Raw genomic sequence first — 19,582 nt, 5'->3', positions numbered from 1 at the left:
AACTGTTTGCCCGCTGGCAGGGCCCGTATGAAGTCCTTCGCCAAGTGGGGCCTGGCAATTACGAAATCAGGCAACCTGATCACCAGAAGGGAAAGCAGATTTATCATGTAAGTCTTTTAAAACCCTGGCGGGAACGGGAAGGACTACTAATTGCCCCATACCCGCCTGATCCAGACCTTGGGCCACAACCCCCCGAAGAGTCGGATAATGGGGAACCACAGCTAGCCGAGACGCTCACGGCCGAGCAGCAGGAACAGGCCCTCTGCCTAGTGAAGGCATTCCCCAGGACCTTCACCACGAAGCCTGGAAGGACTACGCTCGCCTACCATGCAATCCAGACCGACCCCGGGATGGTGGTCCGAGAGACGACCCGGCCATTGCCTAGGCGAATGCGAGAGGCCATGGAGGAGGAAGTCCAGGCCATGTTGGGACTGGGTGTTATTGAGCATTCCCAGAGCGAATGGCGGAGCCCCGTCGTCCTCATTCCGAAGCCAGATGGGAGCCGGCGGTTTTGTATTGACTTTTGGAGAGTCAACGCCATTTCAAAGTTTGATGCATATCCAATGCCCCGCGTCGATGAGCTCCTTGACGGGCTTGGAGAAGCCTGCTATATCACCACGTTAGATCTCACCAAGGGGTACTGGCAGATCCCCTTGGAACCCCGATCCAAGGAGAAGACCGCGTTTGCCACCCCTTCAGGCCTGTACCAGTTTACTTGGATGCCTTTCGGCCTCCATGGGGCCCCAGCAACCTTCCAGCGCTTGATGGATCGGATTTTGCAACCTCACACCAAGTACGCCGCCGCCTACCTGGATGATGTGGTTATCTATGGCAGTAACTGGGAGGAACATCTCAACCAAGTGGCGGCTGTCCTCCGGGACCTCCGCGCCGCCGGCCTCACAGCCAATCCCAAGAAATGCCACTTATCTGGGGTACACCCTGGGGCGGGGACAGGTACGCCCCCTCATCGGGAAGGTTCAAGCACTCCAGGAATGTCAGGCACCAACCACGAAGAGGCAGGTGCGTCAATTCTTGGGCCTAGCCGGCTATTACTGGCGGTTCGTACCCCACTTTGCAACCATTACGGCCCCTCTGACAGAACTCCTGACCAAAGATAGCCCCCGCAGAGTGTGCTGGTCTGACGACTGCGAGAGGGCCTTTCAAACTGTCAAAGACCGCCTGTGTAGCGAGCCCGTACTCTTCAGCCCGGACTTCGATCGTGACTTCATTGTCCAGACCGATGCCTCCGGCGTGGGGCTTGGGGCGGTCCTCTCACAGGAGGTGGACGGGGAGGAGCACCCTATTGTTTACATCAGTCGGAAACTGTTCCCCCGGGAGCGGAACTACTCCGTCCTGGAGAAGGAGGCCCTAGCTGTTAAGTGGGCGGTTGATGCTCTCCGCTACTACCTCCTCGGGGCCCCCTTTATACTGGTTACAGATCATGCACCCCTGAAGTGGCTCAACAAGATGAAGGACGCGAATGCCCGCCTTCAGCGATGGTATCTTACGCTACAAACCTACGCCTTCACGATCCGCCATCGGGCGGGACGGGACAACGCCAATGCGGACTTTTTCTCCCGTCTGGGGGAGGCTGAGGATGCCAGCTCCGAGGTTCGGGAGCTGGATTTGAGGGGTGGGGTATGTAGGGAGCCAGGGTGGCTGCCCTCCGAACCTGAGGGTAAAGGGCCTTTCTCTCAGCCTGAGTGGGCGGGGCCAGCCCAAGCTCGCTCCACTCCCCGGAAGGAGAGGGGTGGAACAGGAAGTATAAAGGGCGGGGCCCTTAGCTCAGTTAGAGCAGCACCAGGGAGGGAGGCAGACGCAGACCGCGGGCTGCTCCCTTCAGACCCTGCTGCCACGCCAGGGGAGGCCCTGGACCAGTGGAAACCTCACCTGGAGGACGGACTGGGGCTGCCAGGACTGCCCGCTGCCGAATACCCAGAGGAACTGGAGGAGCCGGAGTGGGAGCTGGAGCTGCCAGCAGCTAAGGACCGGGAGGAGCTGGAGGAGCCTGAGCCTGAGGGGGAGCTGGAGCTGCCAACAGCGGACTACCCCGACGCACTGGCGGAACCAGAGGGATTCGGACGAGCAATCGGGTAGGAAGTAGCTCAGGGACAGAGCTGCACAGTGGTGAGTCTGTATCGCGGAAGGACCCCGCTGATCCAGTGGCGGGACCCTCGTCCTGCCACTGTCAGGGCCCTGGGCTGGAACGCAGTGGTGTAGGGTGGGCCTGCGTTCCCCTACCCGGCCGAGCCACGCCGGGACCTTTGCCGGCGCTCCCCTGCCTGAGGGGCGCGCTACTGACCCTTGCCGGCGCTCCCCTGCCTGAGGGGCGCGCTATTGACCCTTGCTGGCGCTCCCCTGCCTGAGGGGCGCGCTATTGACCCTTGCCGGCGCTCCCCTGCCTGAGGGGCGCGCTATTGACCCTTGCCGGCGCTCCCCTGCCTGAGGGGCGCGCTATTGACCTTTGCCGGCGCTCCCCTGCCTGAGGGGCGCGCTATTGACCTTTGCCGGCGCTCCCCTGCCTGAGGGGCGCGCTACAGACTCTGGCTGGCGGCCTTCCCGCTGCTAATTCCCCGCTGGCGGAGGCGTGACCCAGGCCAGCCAGTGACGATGTAGCTCCCCACCGCCCCATAGGTGGACCGACACCGATCACACTGCCCCTCTCCGAAGTGGCCACCCCAAGCACCTGCTTGGTAAGCTGGTGCCTGGAGCCGGCCCTGTGTCCTCTGATCAACTCTTCCCAGGACTGGGAGGTATCACTAGACAAAAAAGGAGGAAATCAATGATTTCACAGGTACCAGCTATGAAAATACTGGAATGATCATACCATGAAGGCACATCAGCCACTTACCATATGCATATTTCATCTGGCAGAAATCAGTGACACTTCCGAGCACTTTCTCTTTGCACACACACTTTTCTAGTACAGGAACCGGAGACCACAAGGGGTTGGAGAAGGGCCAGAACATGAAAGAGAAAAGAAAATCAAATGATGTTCATTCATATATACTCATACACATCTATGTCTAAAAGTTGCTCCAATTATCTGAATAAACATAGATGGTTAAAGAAGATTTCAGAGTGAGCTCAGTTATTTGCAAAGCTGGTTCTTGTTAAACAATACAAAAATGGTTCTGAAATCTGGTCTGCATTGTGAAGTAAAAAGCGGTCTGCATCGGGTCCATTACACAGTTAATAAACCGATGCTAACAAAAGATAAATCAGAATCAGATCCAGGTGTGAATAATATAATATAAATAATGCTCTTGTTAGATGTCAAAAGATAAGCAATATTAAGCTTTATCAGTACTTAGATGGAAGTCCTCTAAGGAAAATCCCTGGTGCTTCAGGACATGTTGGGGATTCAACAGGAGGCACATTTTCCTCTGAGTCAGTATAGAAACAGCGATGAACTAACTGGTGCTGTCTGTCATATGCTATGTAAAACTGAGGTCTTGACCACTTTTAGGCATTAAAGGTTCCACTATATTCTGTTGGACTAATTTCTCTCTTACTTTAGCTGAATACAATATACTTCTTTACTGCCTGTCCTGAATTGTTCCATAGTGAGACCATGTGCTGTTCTTAAAAGCACCTACATTCCATTCCAGAGGTGACTGCACTTCAGTAATGGGTCAAATGATCCTTCTACATACAGCATTTGTAGTTCTACAAAGCGATTGAAAGCTTTCAAAGGGTGCTATGTAAATCAATGAATGATACAAATGGGAAGCGCATTTTTCATAGAGATTTTAATTATGACTTTTTCATTTCTTGACCACAAAGCCAAAGTTGGATAGTTCAACCTGCACTGGAAAATACAGTGCAAAAACAACAATACCCAGCACAGTTCAGATCTCTCCTTGAACTCATCCTGGTGTGTCTTGACAAATAATCAGAACGGTGTGCAGAGAAGTCTCAGACCTATTCATGGGATGCTCACATTTGCCTCCACATTTGAATAACTTATGATGACACCATCATACTTTTACATCTGCAAATATGCAGGAGCAGTTTGGGTAGGATACAAGGGGAAATGGTGCAGGGAATAGTTCTACAAAGATGCAAAGGATCAGACTGGACAGCTACATGTGGGTCAGCTATATTGTGGCTGAAAGTTTCTGAAGTGTGCAGTAAGGCTGCACAGCCGTGGGACTCTGGAAAGCACAGGCTGATGCAACAGCCTCATTCTTCCCTTCCTTCACCCTCTCCTGAGCTGCTGTCCTGTGTATTGTCTTGTGTTAGGTTCTCCGTCCCAGAGAGTTTGCAGTCTATCTTAGCGATCTTTTTACTCTCTTCACTCAAGTGGTTAAAGAGGAGGGAAGACTTATATTTTATAGGCAGTCCTTTGTTTATGTTGTGATTTTTAATTTATGAGCGAGACACCCAGAACACTAGATGGACACCTACATTTTAGAAATGTGAAGAAACAAATCATAAATAAAATAAACATACGTATTTGGTCAAAAGCCATGCATATTTCTGGCATTCTATAAGAATTATTTATTTATTTAATAAACACCGAGTGATGGATTTTATAATGCTAAACCATACCTGGATGTCTCAAAGCAGAAAATCCCTGCTCATGATCATTCCATTTCCACTCATCGCTTTCATTGGCTGGCGTTTGTAGGAGGTCAGGGATTCGCCCACCCATGGGGATGTTGAAAAATGGCTCATTGTCATAACTAGGGAGGAGATAGACAGAGAAGAAAAATCTCATGTTAGGATTTCTGATGTTTAGCAGGGAGGAAGCTACTACCACATGCCAGCAGCATTCAGTGCCAGAAAGGAACATGGCCTCAAAAGTCATGATGAGCAAACTTAATCACACATCTAGTCTTGAATGCAAATAAGAGCAAAACCCTAGCTCACTGCTCTATAGATAGACCGCAGTATCTGGGCTTATACTTCAACATCACTGATTCACACTTCCTTCCTTTTTTTTTTTTGTATTTTTTTTTTTATTTTTTTTTTTACAGTTGCTGTGTATAATTTCTTTAAAATTACTGGGCCAAACCCTGCCCGTTGCTGAGCACCCAATGATGTTGTTAGGAATTGAGGGCACTCAGAGGATTTGGGCCCAGTGAAATAAATGGGAGCTGTAGGTACTGAGCACTTCACAGGATTTGGAACACCGTATTTGTGCTGGTGAAAGGTACCAGACTGACGGTCCTTGGGACTGAGTTCCTGCAGTTATCTGTAGAAAATGACCTGCACTGGTAGCATCTGTGTAGGCTTCCTCACACCACCAGTGATCTATGGATGGAAGAGTAGTTCAGACTCTGTGGGCCACTCAGGCTTGGCCTTTGCTCAGACTGTCACTAATTAGTCACGTGTGTGTGTGTGTTTTATGTGATGAGAACATTTGCACACTAGGAATTGGAGTGAGACTCTCCAACTTGTTTCACCTAGGCCACAGAGCACAGCAGCTCTTCAGATGCTTCCATTTACTTTTTCTAAAGCAAACAGTAGTTTCACAGACACCAGCAGGGTCATGGAGTTACCTATCATAACTAGAAAAGACCTTTGCTTCAGAACTGTCTTTAAAGAGTATTATGGATGTACTTGCATGCAGGCAGTCAAATGGCATCTGAATGACCCAGTGCTGCAATCCATTCAAATTCAGGTGGATGTAGACAACTGTCTTGTTCAGGGCCGGCTCCAGGCACCAGCATTCCAAGCAGGTGCTTGGGGCGGCAATCTGCAAGGGGCGGCAGTCCGTGTGTTTTTGCTGCCCCAAGCAGCGCGCCCAATTGCCACCGTGGACGGCGGGGGCAGTCTGTGTGCCATTAGGGCGGCACGCGCGTTTCCGCGGTGGCGGCAATTCGGCGGCAGCTTCTATGTTCAGCTGCCCGCGGCGGCAATTCGGCGGCTTCTGTCTTCCGGCTGAAGACAGAAGCTGCCGCCGAGGAAACTCGCGTGCCGCCCTAACGGCACAGGGACTGCCCCCGCCGTCCGCGGCGGCAATTCGGCGCGCTGCTTGGGGCGGCAAAAACAGTAGAGCCGGCCCTGGTCTTGTTTCCCCTAATACCTCCCCCCACTTCCTTGAATTTATGCCATCTGTGAAGGATTCCAAGTGTTAATCTGAGTTTCATATTAAAGGCCAAAAAGTGACTCAAAGGATTATCTCCCCATAAAAGGGGCCTTGTTTACCCATTGAAACAGTTTCCAGTGTGCGGGTCGCAGTCTCTGGCACAGTCACAAGGACGACAGCCATTTTCTCCAAGGCCCCAGTATCCCATAAGGCATCTGTCACAGTTCGGGCCTGCCACGCCTGGCTTGCAGTAACAGAACCCCGTCTTTGGGTGGCACCGCCAGCTTCTGCTGAAGGTTGCATTGGCCGATCCCATAGGCTGACAGGAGCAAGCTAACAAGACATAAGAAGTGATTGAGATGATACGCGAAGGGTCAGCAGTTTAGGTGATGTTTCTGCAAGGCTGATAACCTCCATGGGTCCCACTCATTCCCAACAGCCAGTCATTTTACATCAGCACTGAGAAGCATTGTATTCTCAGGCAGCCGGGGTTCAAAATGGAAATGTCATTTTTAAGTATTGGGGGGTGTTGTCTCATTGAGCATAGCAATGGATTCAAAATAAAACCCGAACTGCTAAATGCTCACCTGAGACCGATGCATGTGCTAGCACCATTTCCTGTGGGCCAAATCCTTGCCCCTACACCGATCTCAAATAAAGAGCGTTATGCAGCTGTGCAGTAGCTGGTGTTACTAGTGTGGATTCACTCTGCAAGGAGGAGGGAGGGGCTGGCACGTGAATTTGTAAAACACCCGACTGGGCTACCATGGACAGGGCCCCAAGGTGCATACGTCGCCAGAGTGGGCTTCCCATTATGCCCATCTGTGAGCTTGCCTTTTGGATGGTACGTGGCTGTAGGCTGTGGGTGGGAAGGATTTGCCCATTGTGTGTCTATATAATAAAATTATATAAATCAGTCACAGTCTTCCTGTGTAGGCACAAAGACCTCTCAGGTGCCTGCTGTGCTGCACACTTGCATCATAAGGGTCAGAAGCCAGGCTGTTTAGTGCTAAGGGCACTTTATTGCAGTGTGAGGGATATGTTTACAACCCTGGGCAGTGTAATAGTGCCCAAACATTTAGAGAGTGAGAGGGAGCATTTGCAAAGAGAGAGGGGATTTGCTAGTGTGATACACGAGGGGATGCTCAAAGCAATGAGATGAAAACAACAAGGAAATAATTTAGGCTGAAGATCAGGATAAACAGGCTCCCCAGGGTAGTGTTGGAATTCCTACTGCCAGGTATATTTAAAACTAAATTGGACAAAATGCTAGTAAAAGTACAACATGAACAAAAACGCTAGTAAAAGTACAACATGGGGGGCGGGGGGACGGATAGCTCAGTGGTTTGCGCATTGGCCTGCTAAATCCAGGGTTGTGAGTTCAATCCTTGAGGGGGTCACTTAGGGATCTGTCTGGGGATTGGTCCTGCTTTGAGCAGGGGGTTGGACTAGATGATCTTCTGAGGTCCCTTCCAACCCTGATATTCTCTGATTCTATGAAAAGTAAGTCCAGACAATCGGATAAGCCTTTTCCAGCTCTAGATTTGAGGAGTCCATGATTCTACTTTAGTGTGAGATGTAGGGCCAAAGGTTCTCTTCCCAATGTGAACTTGTAGTTTGCATGCACACATCAGTGGATATATTACAAGAGGGAGGGGGAGAGAGAGATCTCCAAACCCACTGGGTATATTTCAGCTATGACCATTATCTGCTGAGTGCAGCGAGAGAGGGGACAGAAGGGCCAGGTGCAGCTCCCTGATTCTGGTGCCATTTCAACACCAGCCCTGCCATACATCAGAGTAGTCTGGAGGCTGCTGTAAAGTAGAGCAGCTGCTCTATGGCCTCCAGGGGCTACTACGCCAGCTAAGACAATTTGGAGCTCAGTGATGTTCTGGCCATGCCGCTAACAAAGTCTCTATGCCAGAGGCATGGGGAGTGGGTAAGGCCAGAGCTGACTGTGCTGGCTCTACATTCGCTGGGACACCTCTCCATCAGGGGAATTCTCAACTGGGGAGATCCTGCAGACTGCCAGCCCCTTTGTGCTGTCAGGGCAGCTCTACCAGGCTGGATCACAAGAGAGGATCTGGCCCGCTGATGTCAGATGCTTGAATAGGTTTGGACAAATGAGCTGAATCTTCGCCCCAAACTCAGGTCCAGCTCATATTTTAGCTCCTTCTCATTTCTGAACATTGTGGCACCTCTTGATTTCTGCTGGCACCAAAGCCTGAAGTGCCAAGATGTCACAATTTCATCCTCCTGCAAGAAGGAAGAAACAAAAATCTTGGGGATAAGGCCTGTCCTAACAGGGATTTCCAGTCAGATGTTGGACACCCAAGATGTTTGGCTCAGGGGCCAGCTTTTGAAGTTTGCCCATCACTACTGCTGATCAAACAACTTTTCTTCCTGAGCTCACAGATAAGAGACCAAATGAACACACTGATTCCACACATCCCTGTCCAAGAAGGGAGCTCTATGAAGAAGGATAATAGCAGTGATGATGGATTTACTTTCATGTGCATCATCATGTTTGTTCTTTAGAAAGGAAAATCTCTTTTGGGAATACTAATACGTGAAAAAGCAGTGCCCAGCAGTTTGTGTAATGGGCATTTTCCTTGTGATCTTCCATTAGATATTATATTTTCACCCTGTCCTAGCTGTGTACTTCATGCCAACATTTTTAATAATATTGTTATACTGTGTTGCAGAAGGATCCTATTCAGTTGTTTTCAAGGGAACATTAGCACAATAGCCTAAAGACAGAAAATAAGCATACTATAATGAGCAATGTATTCCACACAATGAGCTTGTTGGCTGGTGGCACAATAGCATCAGGATCTGCTGCGGCTGCCACACAGGAGTCTTGAGCCTGGGAGCAATCTGAGGGTTGTTGTTCACCAGGATTTGAAAATCAGGTGTAACATCACAGTGCACATTTGCACCAACGTTTCAAAAGTCTCGTTTGATTTTTGGTGCTCAGCTTGAGAAACTGTGGCCCAGATTTTCAGAAGTGCCAAACGCCACTCCAAAAATGGAGGTATCTAATATTAGTTGACATTTTTGAAAATGTTGTCCTTGGTCTTTGGACATGGGAAATGGGTGCTTTCCTCATTAGAGATAGGTCTGAGACAAAAAGATCCAAACTTTGCCACAGTCCGGGTTTGTCTGAATCCTTGTTCTTGATTTCCCCTACTATATCATTAGGGTCCAGCCTTCCCAAAGTTCACTGGTGTTTGGATCAGGAGTTTTAGTTTGGATTTATCTCTATTCTTTACAGATTGTTCGGTCTCATCTCTTGTCTTTCCAGGTTTCCGTATCTGGAGCCAGGTCCTCAGCTGGTGTAAATCAGTGTAGCCCCAATGAAGCTATGCTAGCTTACTCTAGCTGAGGACAGGATGTCAGATATGTGAAGAATATGAATTTCACCATCCCAGCCAAAGGGAGTAGTGATTGATAGCAGAGGCCAAGGAGGGAGGTAGAGAAAAAAGTGCATGTATTTAGTTCAGGGACATAAGTAAGGAAAGTTGATGGTCCAAAAATGAAAAGCAGGCATTGCCTCCAGTTAGAAGCTTTGGCAGCTCTTGACGGGTCATAAAGCAAAACTGAACAAATAAATGCATGACACTTTCAGATGAGTTACACAAGTAGCTCACGAACACTTCCCTCAGTTTGCGTTTATTTAGAGTATCAAGTCAGGTGTGTGCATTGTCTGGCTTCCAGAGTATTATAACCAAACTCCCAATTCTGTAGCTAAGGTAACTCCCAAAATATGAATCTGTGTGTTGCATGCTGAAGGGCAGCTGTTGATGACCAGATTTTATCTGTCAAATAACAATAGATTTGATGATAAACCTCAGGATTAAAGAGTCATAAGTAAGTTCTTACAAGCTGAGTTTTTTGTATTTCCCAGTGTTTGTAAATAAAATGTCTTTCTCTGCTGATTTTTGCTCTTTTCCTTTTTGGTAAACCCTAGTTTTCTCTCCATCCACCTCTTTCTAATGAAACACAAACCAATGTGACAATGGATGCGTTACCTTCTTTTTGTCAAGGGATGTTAGGGACAGTGGATAGACAATTCTGGTACAGAGCTAGATAGTTTATTTGTAGGGCCCTACCAAATTCACAGCCATGAAAAACACATCACAGACCATGTAATCTGGTCTTTTCTGTGCTTTTACCCTATGCTATACAGATTTCACAAGGGAAACCGTTTCTCAAATTGGGGATCCTGACCCAAAAGGGAGTTGCAGGGGGGTTTCCAGGTTATTTTAGATGGGTCACGGTATTACCACCCTTATTTCTGCGCTGCCTTCACAGCTGGGTGGCTGGAGAGCGGCAGCTATTGGCCGGGTGCCCAGCTTTAAAGGCAGCGCCGTGCCAGCAGCAGTGCAGAAGTAAAGGGTGGCAATACCATACCAGGCCACCCTTACTTCTGCGCTGCTGTTGGCAGTGGCTCTGCCTCCAGAGCTGGGCTCCCGGCCAGCAGCCACCACTCTCCAGCTGCCCAGTTCTGAAGGCAGCGCCGCCGCTAGAAGCAGCGCAGAAGTAAGGGTAGCAGTACCACAACCCCCCTCCTCCTACAATAACCTTGTGACCCCCCACAAGGGTCAAAATCTCCCTACAATTACAACATTGTGAAATTTGAGATTTAAATAGCTGAAATCATGAACTTTCTGATTTTTAAAATCCTATGAAACTGACCAAAATGGACTGTGAACTTGGTAGGGCCCTATTTATTTGGGTTCTCCCCTTTACAGCAGCAAAATATTTACACTACAAAATATTACATGGTTGTGTCTTAGAGGTGGCTGTTGTTGGTCACTGAAGTATCACAAATGTCCACTTGGATTTTTATTGGCAGCTGCTGTTATAAGATTTTTGCCAGGATGCTGCTGACAACCAAGGAATGAAAACAGTCATAAAGCAGATAAATCTTTGTCTGCTCTCAGCACAGCTGTCTCCAGCTGTATCTTAATTAGATACAGATGTAAACTATAATATTAGTTGCAACAATGTGGTTCCAACCAACATGAATATAGCAGGCATGTAGTACTCCAATTAACCCACATGTAAGAGACTCTCATGGTATGTCGACAGTGCTATTAAAACCCCACGGTTGGCCCATGCCAGTGGACTTGGGGTCGCGGGGCTTGGGCTATAAGGGGATGCTTAATTGCAGCGTTAGATGCTTGGGCTAGAACCTGGGCTCTAGGACTCTGCAAGGTGGGAGGGTCCCAGGGCTTGAGCTGTAGCCTGAGCCGGAACATCTACACCACAGTTAAACAGCCCCTTAGCCTGAGCCCTGTGAGCCCGAGTCAGCTGGCACGGGCCAGCTGCGGGTTTCTGGTTGCCCCTTAGACATACCGACAGAGATAATTAACCTTTCGTTTCTGTCAAAACTACGGTGCAAAACACAGTTAACAGCAGAGTCAATCTTTTCCAAATTTAAAAACAAACCAAAGCTTTTGGAATCTGGAATATAATCCCCACCAAATTCGAACTATTTTTAAAGCAGGTCAAATTTGGGGCCAAAACCACTCAACAATGTCCCGTAAATCAAGGAAATTGGATACACTACAGTCTGTGTGGGTGCGGTCACCATCTGTGTGGCCGATTGAAATAGTGACTCTGACAAAGATGCGATTAATCCCAAATATTACAACTGGGAGGTTCACAGATCTGTCTAGAGGGGAAAGAAGGGAAGGGAAGGGGCAGCTTTGTTGATGGGTGTGTGTGCACATTTTCATTTTCAAGCTGATTGCTAGAGTAAAAATCCCATTTCCCTGAAGACTTTGGCCTGATGGTCCTACATACTTGCTTTTTTTTTTTTTTTTGGATAAGCAAAGGCTGAGTACAAAAGATGGTGTCAGTTCAGAAGTATCCTTTAAGCCTCCAAATAAGCCACAGGAAAGAGCCAAGGATACAGCAGCTTTTCTGACCACTGGTTGGGAAACGATTAGGCTTCACAAGGCTTCTGACTCAAAGCTCCCATACAAGCCTATATCCAAACCGTTTAATCCTGTGTTGTCACCCGCAGTAACAAGCAGGTGTGTGCTGTGCTCTGTGGTTCTTTTCATGTCCTTTTCTTTTTTTTTTAATCTAAGCGGTGTCAAAACAAGGCTCTGTGCATGACCTGGCTCCCATTCATCCCCAGCTGCTAGGAACGGCAGAAGCGAAGGGGTCAGAGACGGGCGATCTCTCCAGATGAAAAGAAACGGCAGAATCATATTTACGTGTTAAATCTCAGCTGGGTTTTTTTTTTTAAAGCAATTGTCTTTTCAGTCTCGTAAATGGAGAAGTCAGGGAAGGGGGATCTGGATAGCACCAGTGCAGCCAGTTGTTAAACAACCCCGTTTTCCCCCTAGCAGTGATTAAGAGAGAATGCTGCTGATTATTATGACTAATGCCTAAAGATTCCTTCTGGGCCTTAGCAGAGTCCTGCTAACTTTTTGGGAGCTGGAGGGGGCTGTCATAGCTTAACTTAGACTTTGCTCTGGATGGAAGAGCACTCTCTTAAAGCATGATTACTCAAAGGGCTTAACACAGCATTTCATTCAGCTTTTTCATCATCTTTTAGTTCCCAGCTCAGTGTCTACTGTTAATACATGGTGAGTTTTAATTCCCTGTATTTCTTCCCCCTTCCTCATCAATGTGAAGCCAAGAACCACGTTGCTCACACCAAAAGCATCTGTGCAGTCTGCCACGACCAATTTATTATGGCTCTCTTCAACATTTTCCAAAGAACATTTAGTTATTTAATGTTAAGTATCTGAGGGGTAGCCGTGTTAGTCTGGATCTGTAAAAGGCAACAAAGAGTCCTGTGGCACCTTATAGACTAACAGACGTATTGGAGCATCAGCTTTCGTGGGTGAATACCCACTTCGTCAGACGCGTGTCAACATTATTTAATGTTGTGACTCTGGTACTATTTGCAAGGTTTTCTCAGCCAAAATGAGTGGATGTGTAGGAGGTGGCATGCCCAATCCTTCACAAAGCTATTCACCCAGACCTGGTAGTTCTTCAGGTCGTGATTGGCACGCTGAGGTGTGACTAGGGTGACCAGATAGCAAGTGTGAAAAATCGGGATGGGGTGGGGGGTAATAGGTGCCTATGTAAGAAAAAGCTCCAAAAATTGGGACTGTCCTATAAAATCAGGACATCTGGTCGCCCTAGGTGTGACAGAAATGCACCTCCATGCGTTAAAGTTCACTATGGGATAAATCTTTAACCCTGTGCCAAGCTTCAGTAAATGCTCTTGCATCAGGGGGGATCCTGTGGGATGAATCTTTCCCCCGCACCAAACCTACTTTTGCTCCACCCGGCACAATGCTTCTCCTCCCCACAACTGCTGCATCGGTGGAGTATGGGGGCTCTATCTAGTGCTTTTACAGGTGCTGTCACTGGTAGAGCTAAACAGTGATAGCAGAACAGTGGGAGATTTCCTGCAAATTACCTGTGTAGATGCAGCATTTTATACATGCACCCACTGACCCACACCCCTCTCGGGGAAATTTCTGGGGCTCAGCTCTCAGCTTCAAAAAGCTGCCCATTTAGATAACCAACTGAATGTCTTTGCAGGAATTCTCCCCTTCATCTTTAAATAAGATAGAAAAGGGCATAGACTAATGCCCAGTGAAAATATGTCTCTCTGAACAGGCTCTGAAGACTGAATGTTTCTCCCTGCTCCACACAAATGCAACCGCAGTTCACAAATCAGCCATGAAAGCTAGGGGGGTTCTCTAGAGAGGAAAGTGCCTATCTGTTCCTTAGGTCAGGATCCAGCAAACAGTTAAGCACTGTGTGTGACTTTAAGTGCGTGAGTGGTCCCATTGACTTCAGTCCCAAGTGCCTAAAGTCATGCATATGTGCATAAGTGCTATACAGAATTGGAGTCTTAATGCAGAAGTTATACATGATGGGAACAGTTGCAGGGAGCCTTCTATTGGCATTAACCATCTTGCTGGGAAAAATGCTATTACTTATAATGCTGCCACCACAGGAGTAGTTCTGTTTGAACAGGGTATATTTCCGCTTGTTCGACTGCATCCTTCTGAAATGTTTTCCTGTTCGTTTTGCAGAGTATTGGCAAGATGTGCCGAGAAGGCGGTAGCCAGACCAGACAAAAGACGTGTAGGTAGGCTCAGGGTCCGATTTCACCCGGGCAGCCTGTTCTAGGGTTTCCTCACAGATCGGTTGTATTTTTAAATAATGTTTTCTCTTCTCTGCTACTCTTTAATGTTCCTGACTTCAATGATTATCTTATTACACACACTGCTGGTTACTGCACTGTTACCTTGCTGTCAAATACAAGAGCCTGTACATTGATTCCTTCAGGTGCCATAAGACTTGAAATCTAATCTACTGGAACAAGAATTTATTCTCATTACAAATCTTTGCATACGGCAAGTCCTCTCAGAGCAGAAACAAACTAGCAGAAAAATCCCTGGAAAGCTGGGCACCATCAAACACAATTGGGAACACCGCCAAGGAAGCCCTGCCTCCTCCCCTGATCAATGAGCTTTGTCGCAAGGTTCAAAAAATCAAAAAGAAAGAATTGGGAGGAGACAGAGCTGGCTCTAAGAGCCAATGAAAGGTGAATACAAAGGATCAGAAACATAGGGCATGTTGTGCACTGAAAGTTCAAGCGCTATCGCAAGCCAGCTGGTCCCAGCAAGAAGCGCACGTGTAACCCGAGTGTCTAGAGGAACCTTGATCAGGCCGGTCAAAGGGTCAGGAGAACTTCAGAAGCAATGGCTGACAATGGGAATGAACACAGGTGACAAAGGAGGCAGTTCTTCTGTGTTGATGACTGCGTGGACGGGGGTGGGGGAGGAATCATGATTGCATAGGGGAGAGAACAAGCTTCATCCAGAGGCAGAGAAAGGGAAGTATCCGGGCGGGGGGGGAGAGAGGAGGAGATGAACGAAATGATGGATTGTTACAAACAGAAACCTTCCTGGGGAATACTAGGTGGGATCAAAGGTGTGAGATGTGGGAGGGAGCTCAGCGGCTCAAACTCCCTACCCATCCCCCTGCAGCCAATATTATTCATATTTGTCTGTGGAGAGAATGCAAAATCAACCTGTGGCTCATTGGAGCCTCACAGCAGTTAGAACATACACACACGGACGCTGTTGGCCCCTTTTGGGTGAGATACAGATAAATCCAACTAAATAAAATGTGTGCCTCACTAGGATAGGAGCATTTTAAATGCAAACGCAACCAGAATAAACTTTCCCTAAAAATAAAATTGCTTCAGAGAATTTTTTTTTTTTAAATCTGACCATTCCACAATCCCACATAGAAATCAGACTTTGGTGGCAGGGTCAGGAGGAAAATGTCCTTGATCAGGAAACCAGAGCTTGGAAACAAGGGTCGGAGGAAAGGATAATGTATTTATGATGTATTTCCACAAGATACCTGTAGATACTTTTAATGGGCTGGATGGCTCAGCTCACTCTGTAATGTGTAGCCCTAAACAGCTTTCACCATTCATTTGTACTGTATTATATTGGACTTACGTTTGCAGACCTCTGGGGAAGACATAGGTTTTCCCCTATCTCTGTAAAATCCTGGTTTGCACCTTTGACATCGATGTCCCTCCGTGTTGTGTTTGCAGTTGTCACATACTCCACCGCTGTGTTTCCCAGATGCCAGCCAAACACTCAGGTTGAAGTGGCAGCTATCAGCATGGTTGTGACAGCGGCACTCTATTAGGGAGCAGGGAAATGCATTTCTCACTCACGTTTATAAAGCACGGAGCCTACAGTATCACTCATGTGACAGTTTCATTGCAATGAACTTAGGACCAAATTAATTTATGCCAAACATTTTTCTTTTGCCTGCCTTCCTGGGTTTGTATGGGGAGACTTTGGCAAACCAGTAAAGTGGGTTGAAAGAACCCTGGGTAACAGGTTTACATTAAAAACAGAAATGTCAAAGCAGAATGAGACTCCTAGTAAATCCTAAGAAAGACTGACAGTCAGGTGAAAAAGCCAGTTGTCACGAACTGTATACCTTATCTAAGTATCTAAATTAAATTACAGGTGGGCCTGGACCAAAACCCCAGATCTGAACACTGCCTAACTTTGGGAAAGCTAAGATCCAAATCTAGATCTAAACTATGTGGCTTGGACCATCTCTACTTTTAGTGTTGTCCTGTTTATTTCCACCTATAGAACTGAGCCCTTTGGCCATAACAGATTTATCACTACTACGGCTAGTTGAAAATTTCCTGTCAAAACTGGCTTGGGACAGAAAATTGTGTTTTCAACTACATTTTTTTTAAAGTGTCTGTTTTTGTCAAAAAACCAAATGCCTGAAAACAGAAATATTTTGGCCCAAACCCCAGAATTTAGATTCATATATGCTGCCGCAGTGCCTTATGAAACTTGTAGTTCAGTTGACTCATATCCCCATTCTCTATGGCTGGGTTCCTCAGCTGGACTTCATCTTCCATGATGCACCATAGCCATACGACTCCCAGGATACACCACTTCTCAACAAGAGGGAAAACCATGAGGCACCATGGAGAGGCAGTCCAACCAGGGAACCATCCTGTAGAAAAGAAAGGGAACATGAGACAACTGAACTACAACTCATACGAGGCACCGTGACAGCATTTTGGAATAAAAATATTTCAATATTTGGTTGAAACATTTTGTTTTTTGGCCAAAATATTTTAGTTTTTGGCTGAAAGATTTCAGATTTTGATTTTTTGCCATATTGTCAAAATTTTCTGCAGAACCTCCCCTGTGTTCTAACCAGCTCTAGCCACTCATAATTTTGCTTTAGCAATGCAAATATAATAACAAAAAGATAAAGACTTTTCAGGATTGTTTCAACATCCTGCAGTTCTAGCTTGAAGCATGCAATCTGATCCTACTAAAATTAGTATATGTTATAACAAACCTGTAGCCATCATTAGTAAACTTGAAAGTCCACTTTATTTTCCTAGATTGATCAACTACGACTCTGTCTGTTCTGCTCCAATTAGAATCTCCCACTTGGAAACCCTGTTGGCTTTTTTCCCATCCAGTTTAGACTGTAAACTGTTTGGAGCAGCAATGCTATACTTCGTGTTTTGTAAAGCACCGTGCACACCTTTAGTGCTGGATGAGAAAAAAAATAGAGATGGACAGATCTGATCCAGAGTTGGACTTCACTCCAAGGTTCTGGGGTGTTTGGATCCAGGGCTTTGGATGAGTCCACCATATAGAAATCAAACCTCCCTAAGTCTCGGAGTGCTCAGAACTGGGGTGTTGTTTCAGGACACTATATAAACAGGCGTCGCCTGTGAAATTTAGATCCAGATCCAAGTTTGGATTCTGATTCTCATCACACAAATGCCCAAGTTTGTTTGGATTGGGGAAGGGGGAGGGGGGGCTGGAGGTTGGTTGAAATAAATTTCTAGTTATTAATAAGTACATAATATAATTATATCTCATAATAAATATAGACTTGGAATCAACTCAAATCAAAACATTCCTGAAACCTTGTTCCCATGCACATGCCAAGGACAGAGATCACTGAACCTTACTTTTCCCCCCATTAAACTTATCTCCTTAAGCTTTCTTAGCCTACTACAGCTCTGTAGAGACTCATGCTTGGGAATGGTGAAATGAATGAGGGAATGTTTCTCTTTGAAGAGCAGAATTCTGCCTTGTATGTTCTATATTGCAATAGATCACATAGACCAGCTACATTAAAAAATACTTTGATTGAAAGGATTTCCTAGCAGTTACCTAGCAATTCATTCCCCATCTGCTGCAAGAGCACCATAAATCCAAACTGGGTGAATTGTCTATTATAGAGCCTTGCCTACTTGGACGGTGATTTATTGCCCTGACACCCTGAATCATTAAGCTCCCCCCCTGCCCCCCACTTACTTCTGCATTCATTTGGTGCCCCAGTTTTTCCATCTCCTGGCTTCCAAGGCTGGTCATTGTATAATGGTTCACACCTTTCACAGTGGTTCCCTGCTGTGTTGTGTCTGCACACACACTTCCCATGGACCTGTCAGGGGAAGGAGAATATGTTCAAGCAGCTGAAAAAATTAACAGGACAGAGCACAGCACAGCCTCTGAGTGAGGAGGATTTCTCCTGCACAGTTCCTTCTCACAGCTCCCCAGCACTCTCACAAAGCCTACAGCCGTCTAGAATTCCTACACATGCAGCTTTATTGCCTCATGAAGTCTCTAATAATGTGGGTTCATTCTCTGCCCTCCTGTAATTTTGGGGTCAGATTCTGAATGGGTGATGAGGTGTGCCAGGCATTTGATGCCCCCTGCTGGAATAATAATACCTGGCTCTTATATAGAGCTTTTCACCATAGATCTCAAAGTGCTTTACAAAGGTGGTCAGTCAGTATCCTTATCTTCATTTTACCCATGGGGAAACTAAGGCACATAGCAGGTTGGTGATTTGTCCAAGACCACCAGCAGAACCAAGAAAAGAACCCAGGTCCCCTTGATCCTAGTGTAGTGCTCTAGCTACTAGGTCATGCTGCTTGGGGTGTAGAAGGTAAGGTAAAAAAGAGTGGGATGCTTCCTCCAGGAGGGCAGTCCTGAGTGAAGCAGGGACGGGGAGGAAGGATCTCCCCTGTCTTAATCCAAAAGCATAGCCTGGTCAGAGGCCTAACTGACTGCTTATTTTGATTGAACCAGTGAATAGAGTCATAGAATATCAGGGTTGGAAGGGACCTCAGGAGGTCATCTAGTCCAACCCTCTGCTCAAAGCAGGACCAGTCCCCAGACAGATTTTTGCCCCAGATCCCTAAATGGCCCCCTCAAAGATTGAACTCACAATGCTGGGTTTAGTAGGCCAATGCTCAAACCACTGAGCTATTCCTCCCCCCATTGAAGCCCTGCTGCCTTGGCACACCCTGCCCACTTTTTGGGTGAAAAGAGCAGTGAGTTTAGTCCTCCAAGAGCTCCTAGAGAGGCCACCCAGGATCAGCTGCTAGTGGAGCCAACAATAATTGGTCCAGCAGCAGCTAGAAGGGCTGGAAGCAGGCAGAAGCCAATCAGAGCCCAGCGGGCAAGGTAAAAAGGGCTAGCTGCTTCCTCTAGGGGAGGCAATTCTGGGTGAAGCTGAGGTAGGTGTCGTCGTCGTCCACTGTCTTAATCCAAATGCCCAGCTTGGTCAGGGGCCTAACTTTGACTGCATCTTTTAGTGGAGCCAGGAAAATATTGTTTTGTTTTACAGGGTTGAATTTAAAGCCCTGAGTTGGATATCAGTTGAGTGCTGTAAAATTAAAGGGAGCTTGCTTTGCAAGTTGCTCTGTTAGTTCAAGTGAACCTGTGACAGATGGCAACAAAGCTCTCATTCCGGGTACCCAGTTGGCAAAGTCATTACTAGGCTAATGTGAATAGCAAAACTGTATATTCACTTTGGGAGGTGTGAGCGGAAGAGAAGAGCTTCCCTCAGAATAAGAGATGCTAGTGTAAGTGTTCCAAGTAACCTCACAGTACAGTATCAGATTGTGGCAAATGCATGGAGGAAAGGTTTTGCCCTCCACTATTTAACAGGACAGTAGTACAGTGGAAT

The 19,582-nt window shown here is 47.0% G+C and overlaps 1 protein-coding gene across 1 annotated transcript in view; it reads right to left on the bottom strand.

The window, feature by feature from the left end:
• The window catches only part of LOC135881502 (netrin-4-like), a 71,323-nt gene that overhangs the window by 14,042 nt on the left and 37,699 nt on the right, over nt 1–19,582 (bottom strand). The window contains exons 4-8 of the mRNA XM_065408169.1: nt 17,923–18,049; nt 15,556–15,744; nt 6,157–6,370; nt 4,555–4,688; nt 2,852–2,920 (exon numbers count right to left, since the gene is read on the bottom strand). Of these exons, the coding sequence (XP_065264241.1) occupies nt 2,852–2,920; nt 4,555–4,688; nt 6,157–6,370; nt 15,556–15,744; nt 17,923–18,049 (733 nt within the window). The remainder of the gene's footprint in view (nt 1–2,851; nt 2,921–4,554; nt 4,689–6,156; nt 6,371–15,555; nt 15,745–17,922; nt 18,050–19,582) is intronic.

The sequence above is a fragment of the Emys orbicularis genome, chromosome 7 (genome assembly GCF_028017835.1).
Source record: "Emys orbicularis isolate rEmyOrb1 chromosome 7, rEmyOrb1.hap1, whole genome shotgun sequence".
Lineage (NCBI taxonomy): Eukaryota > Metazoa > Chordata > Testudines > Emydidae > Emys > Emys orbicularis.
This window is presented reverse-complemented; position numbering and strand designations above follow the sequence as displayed.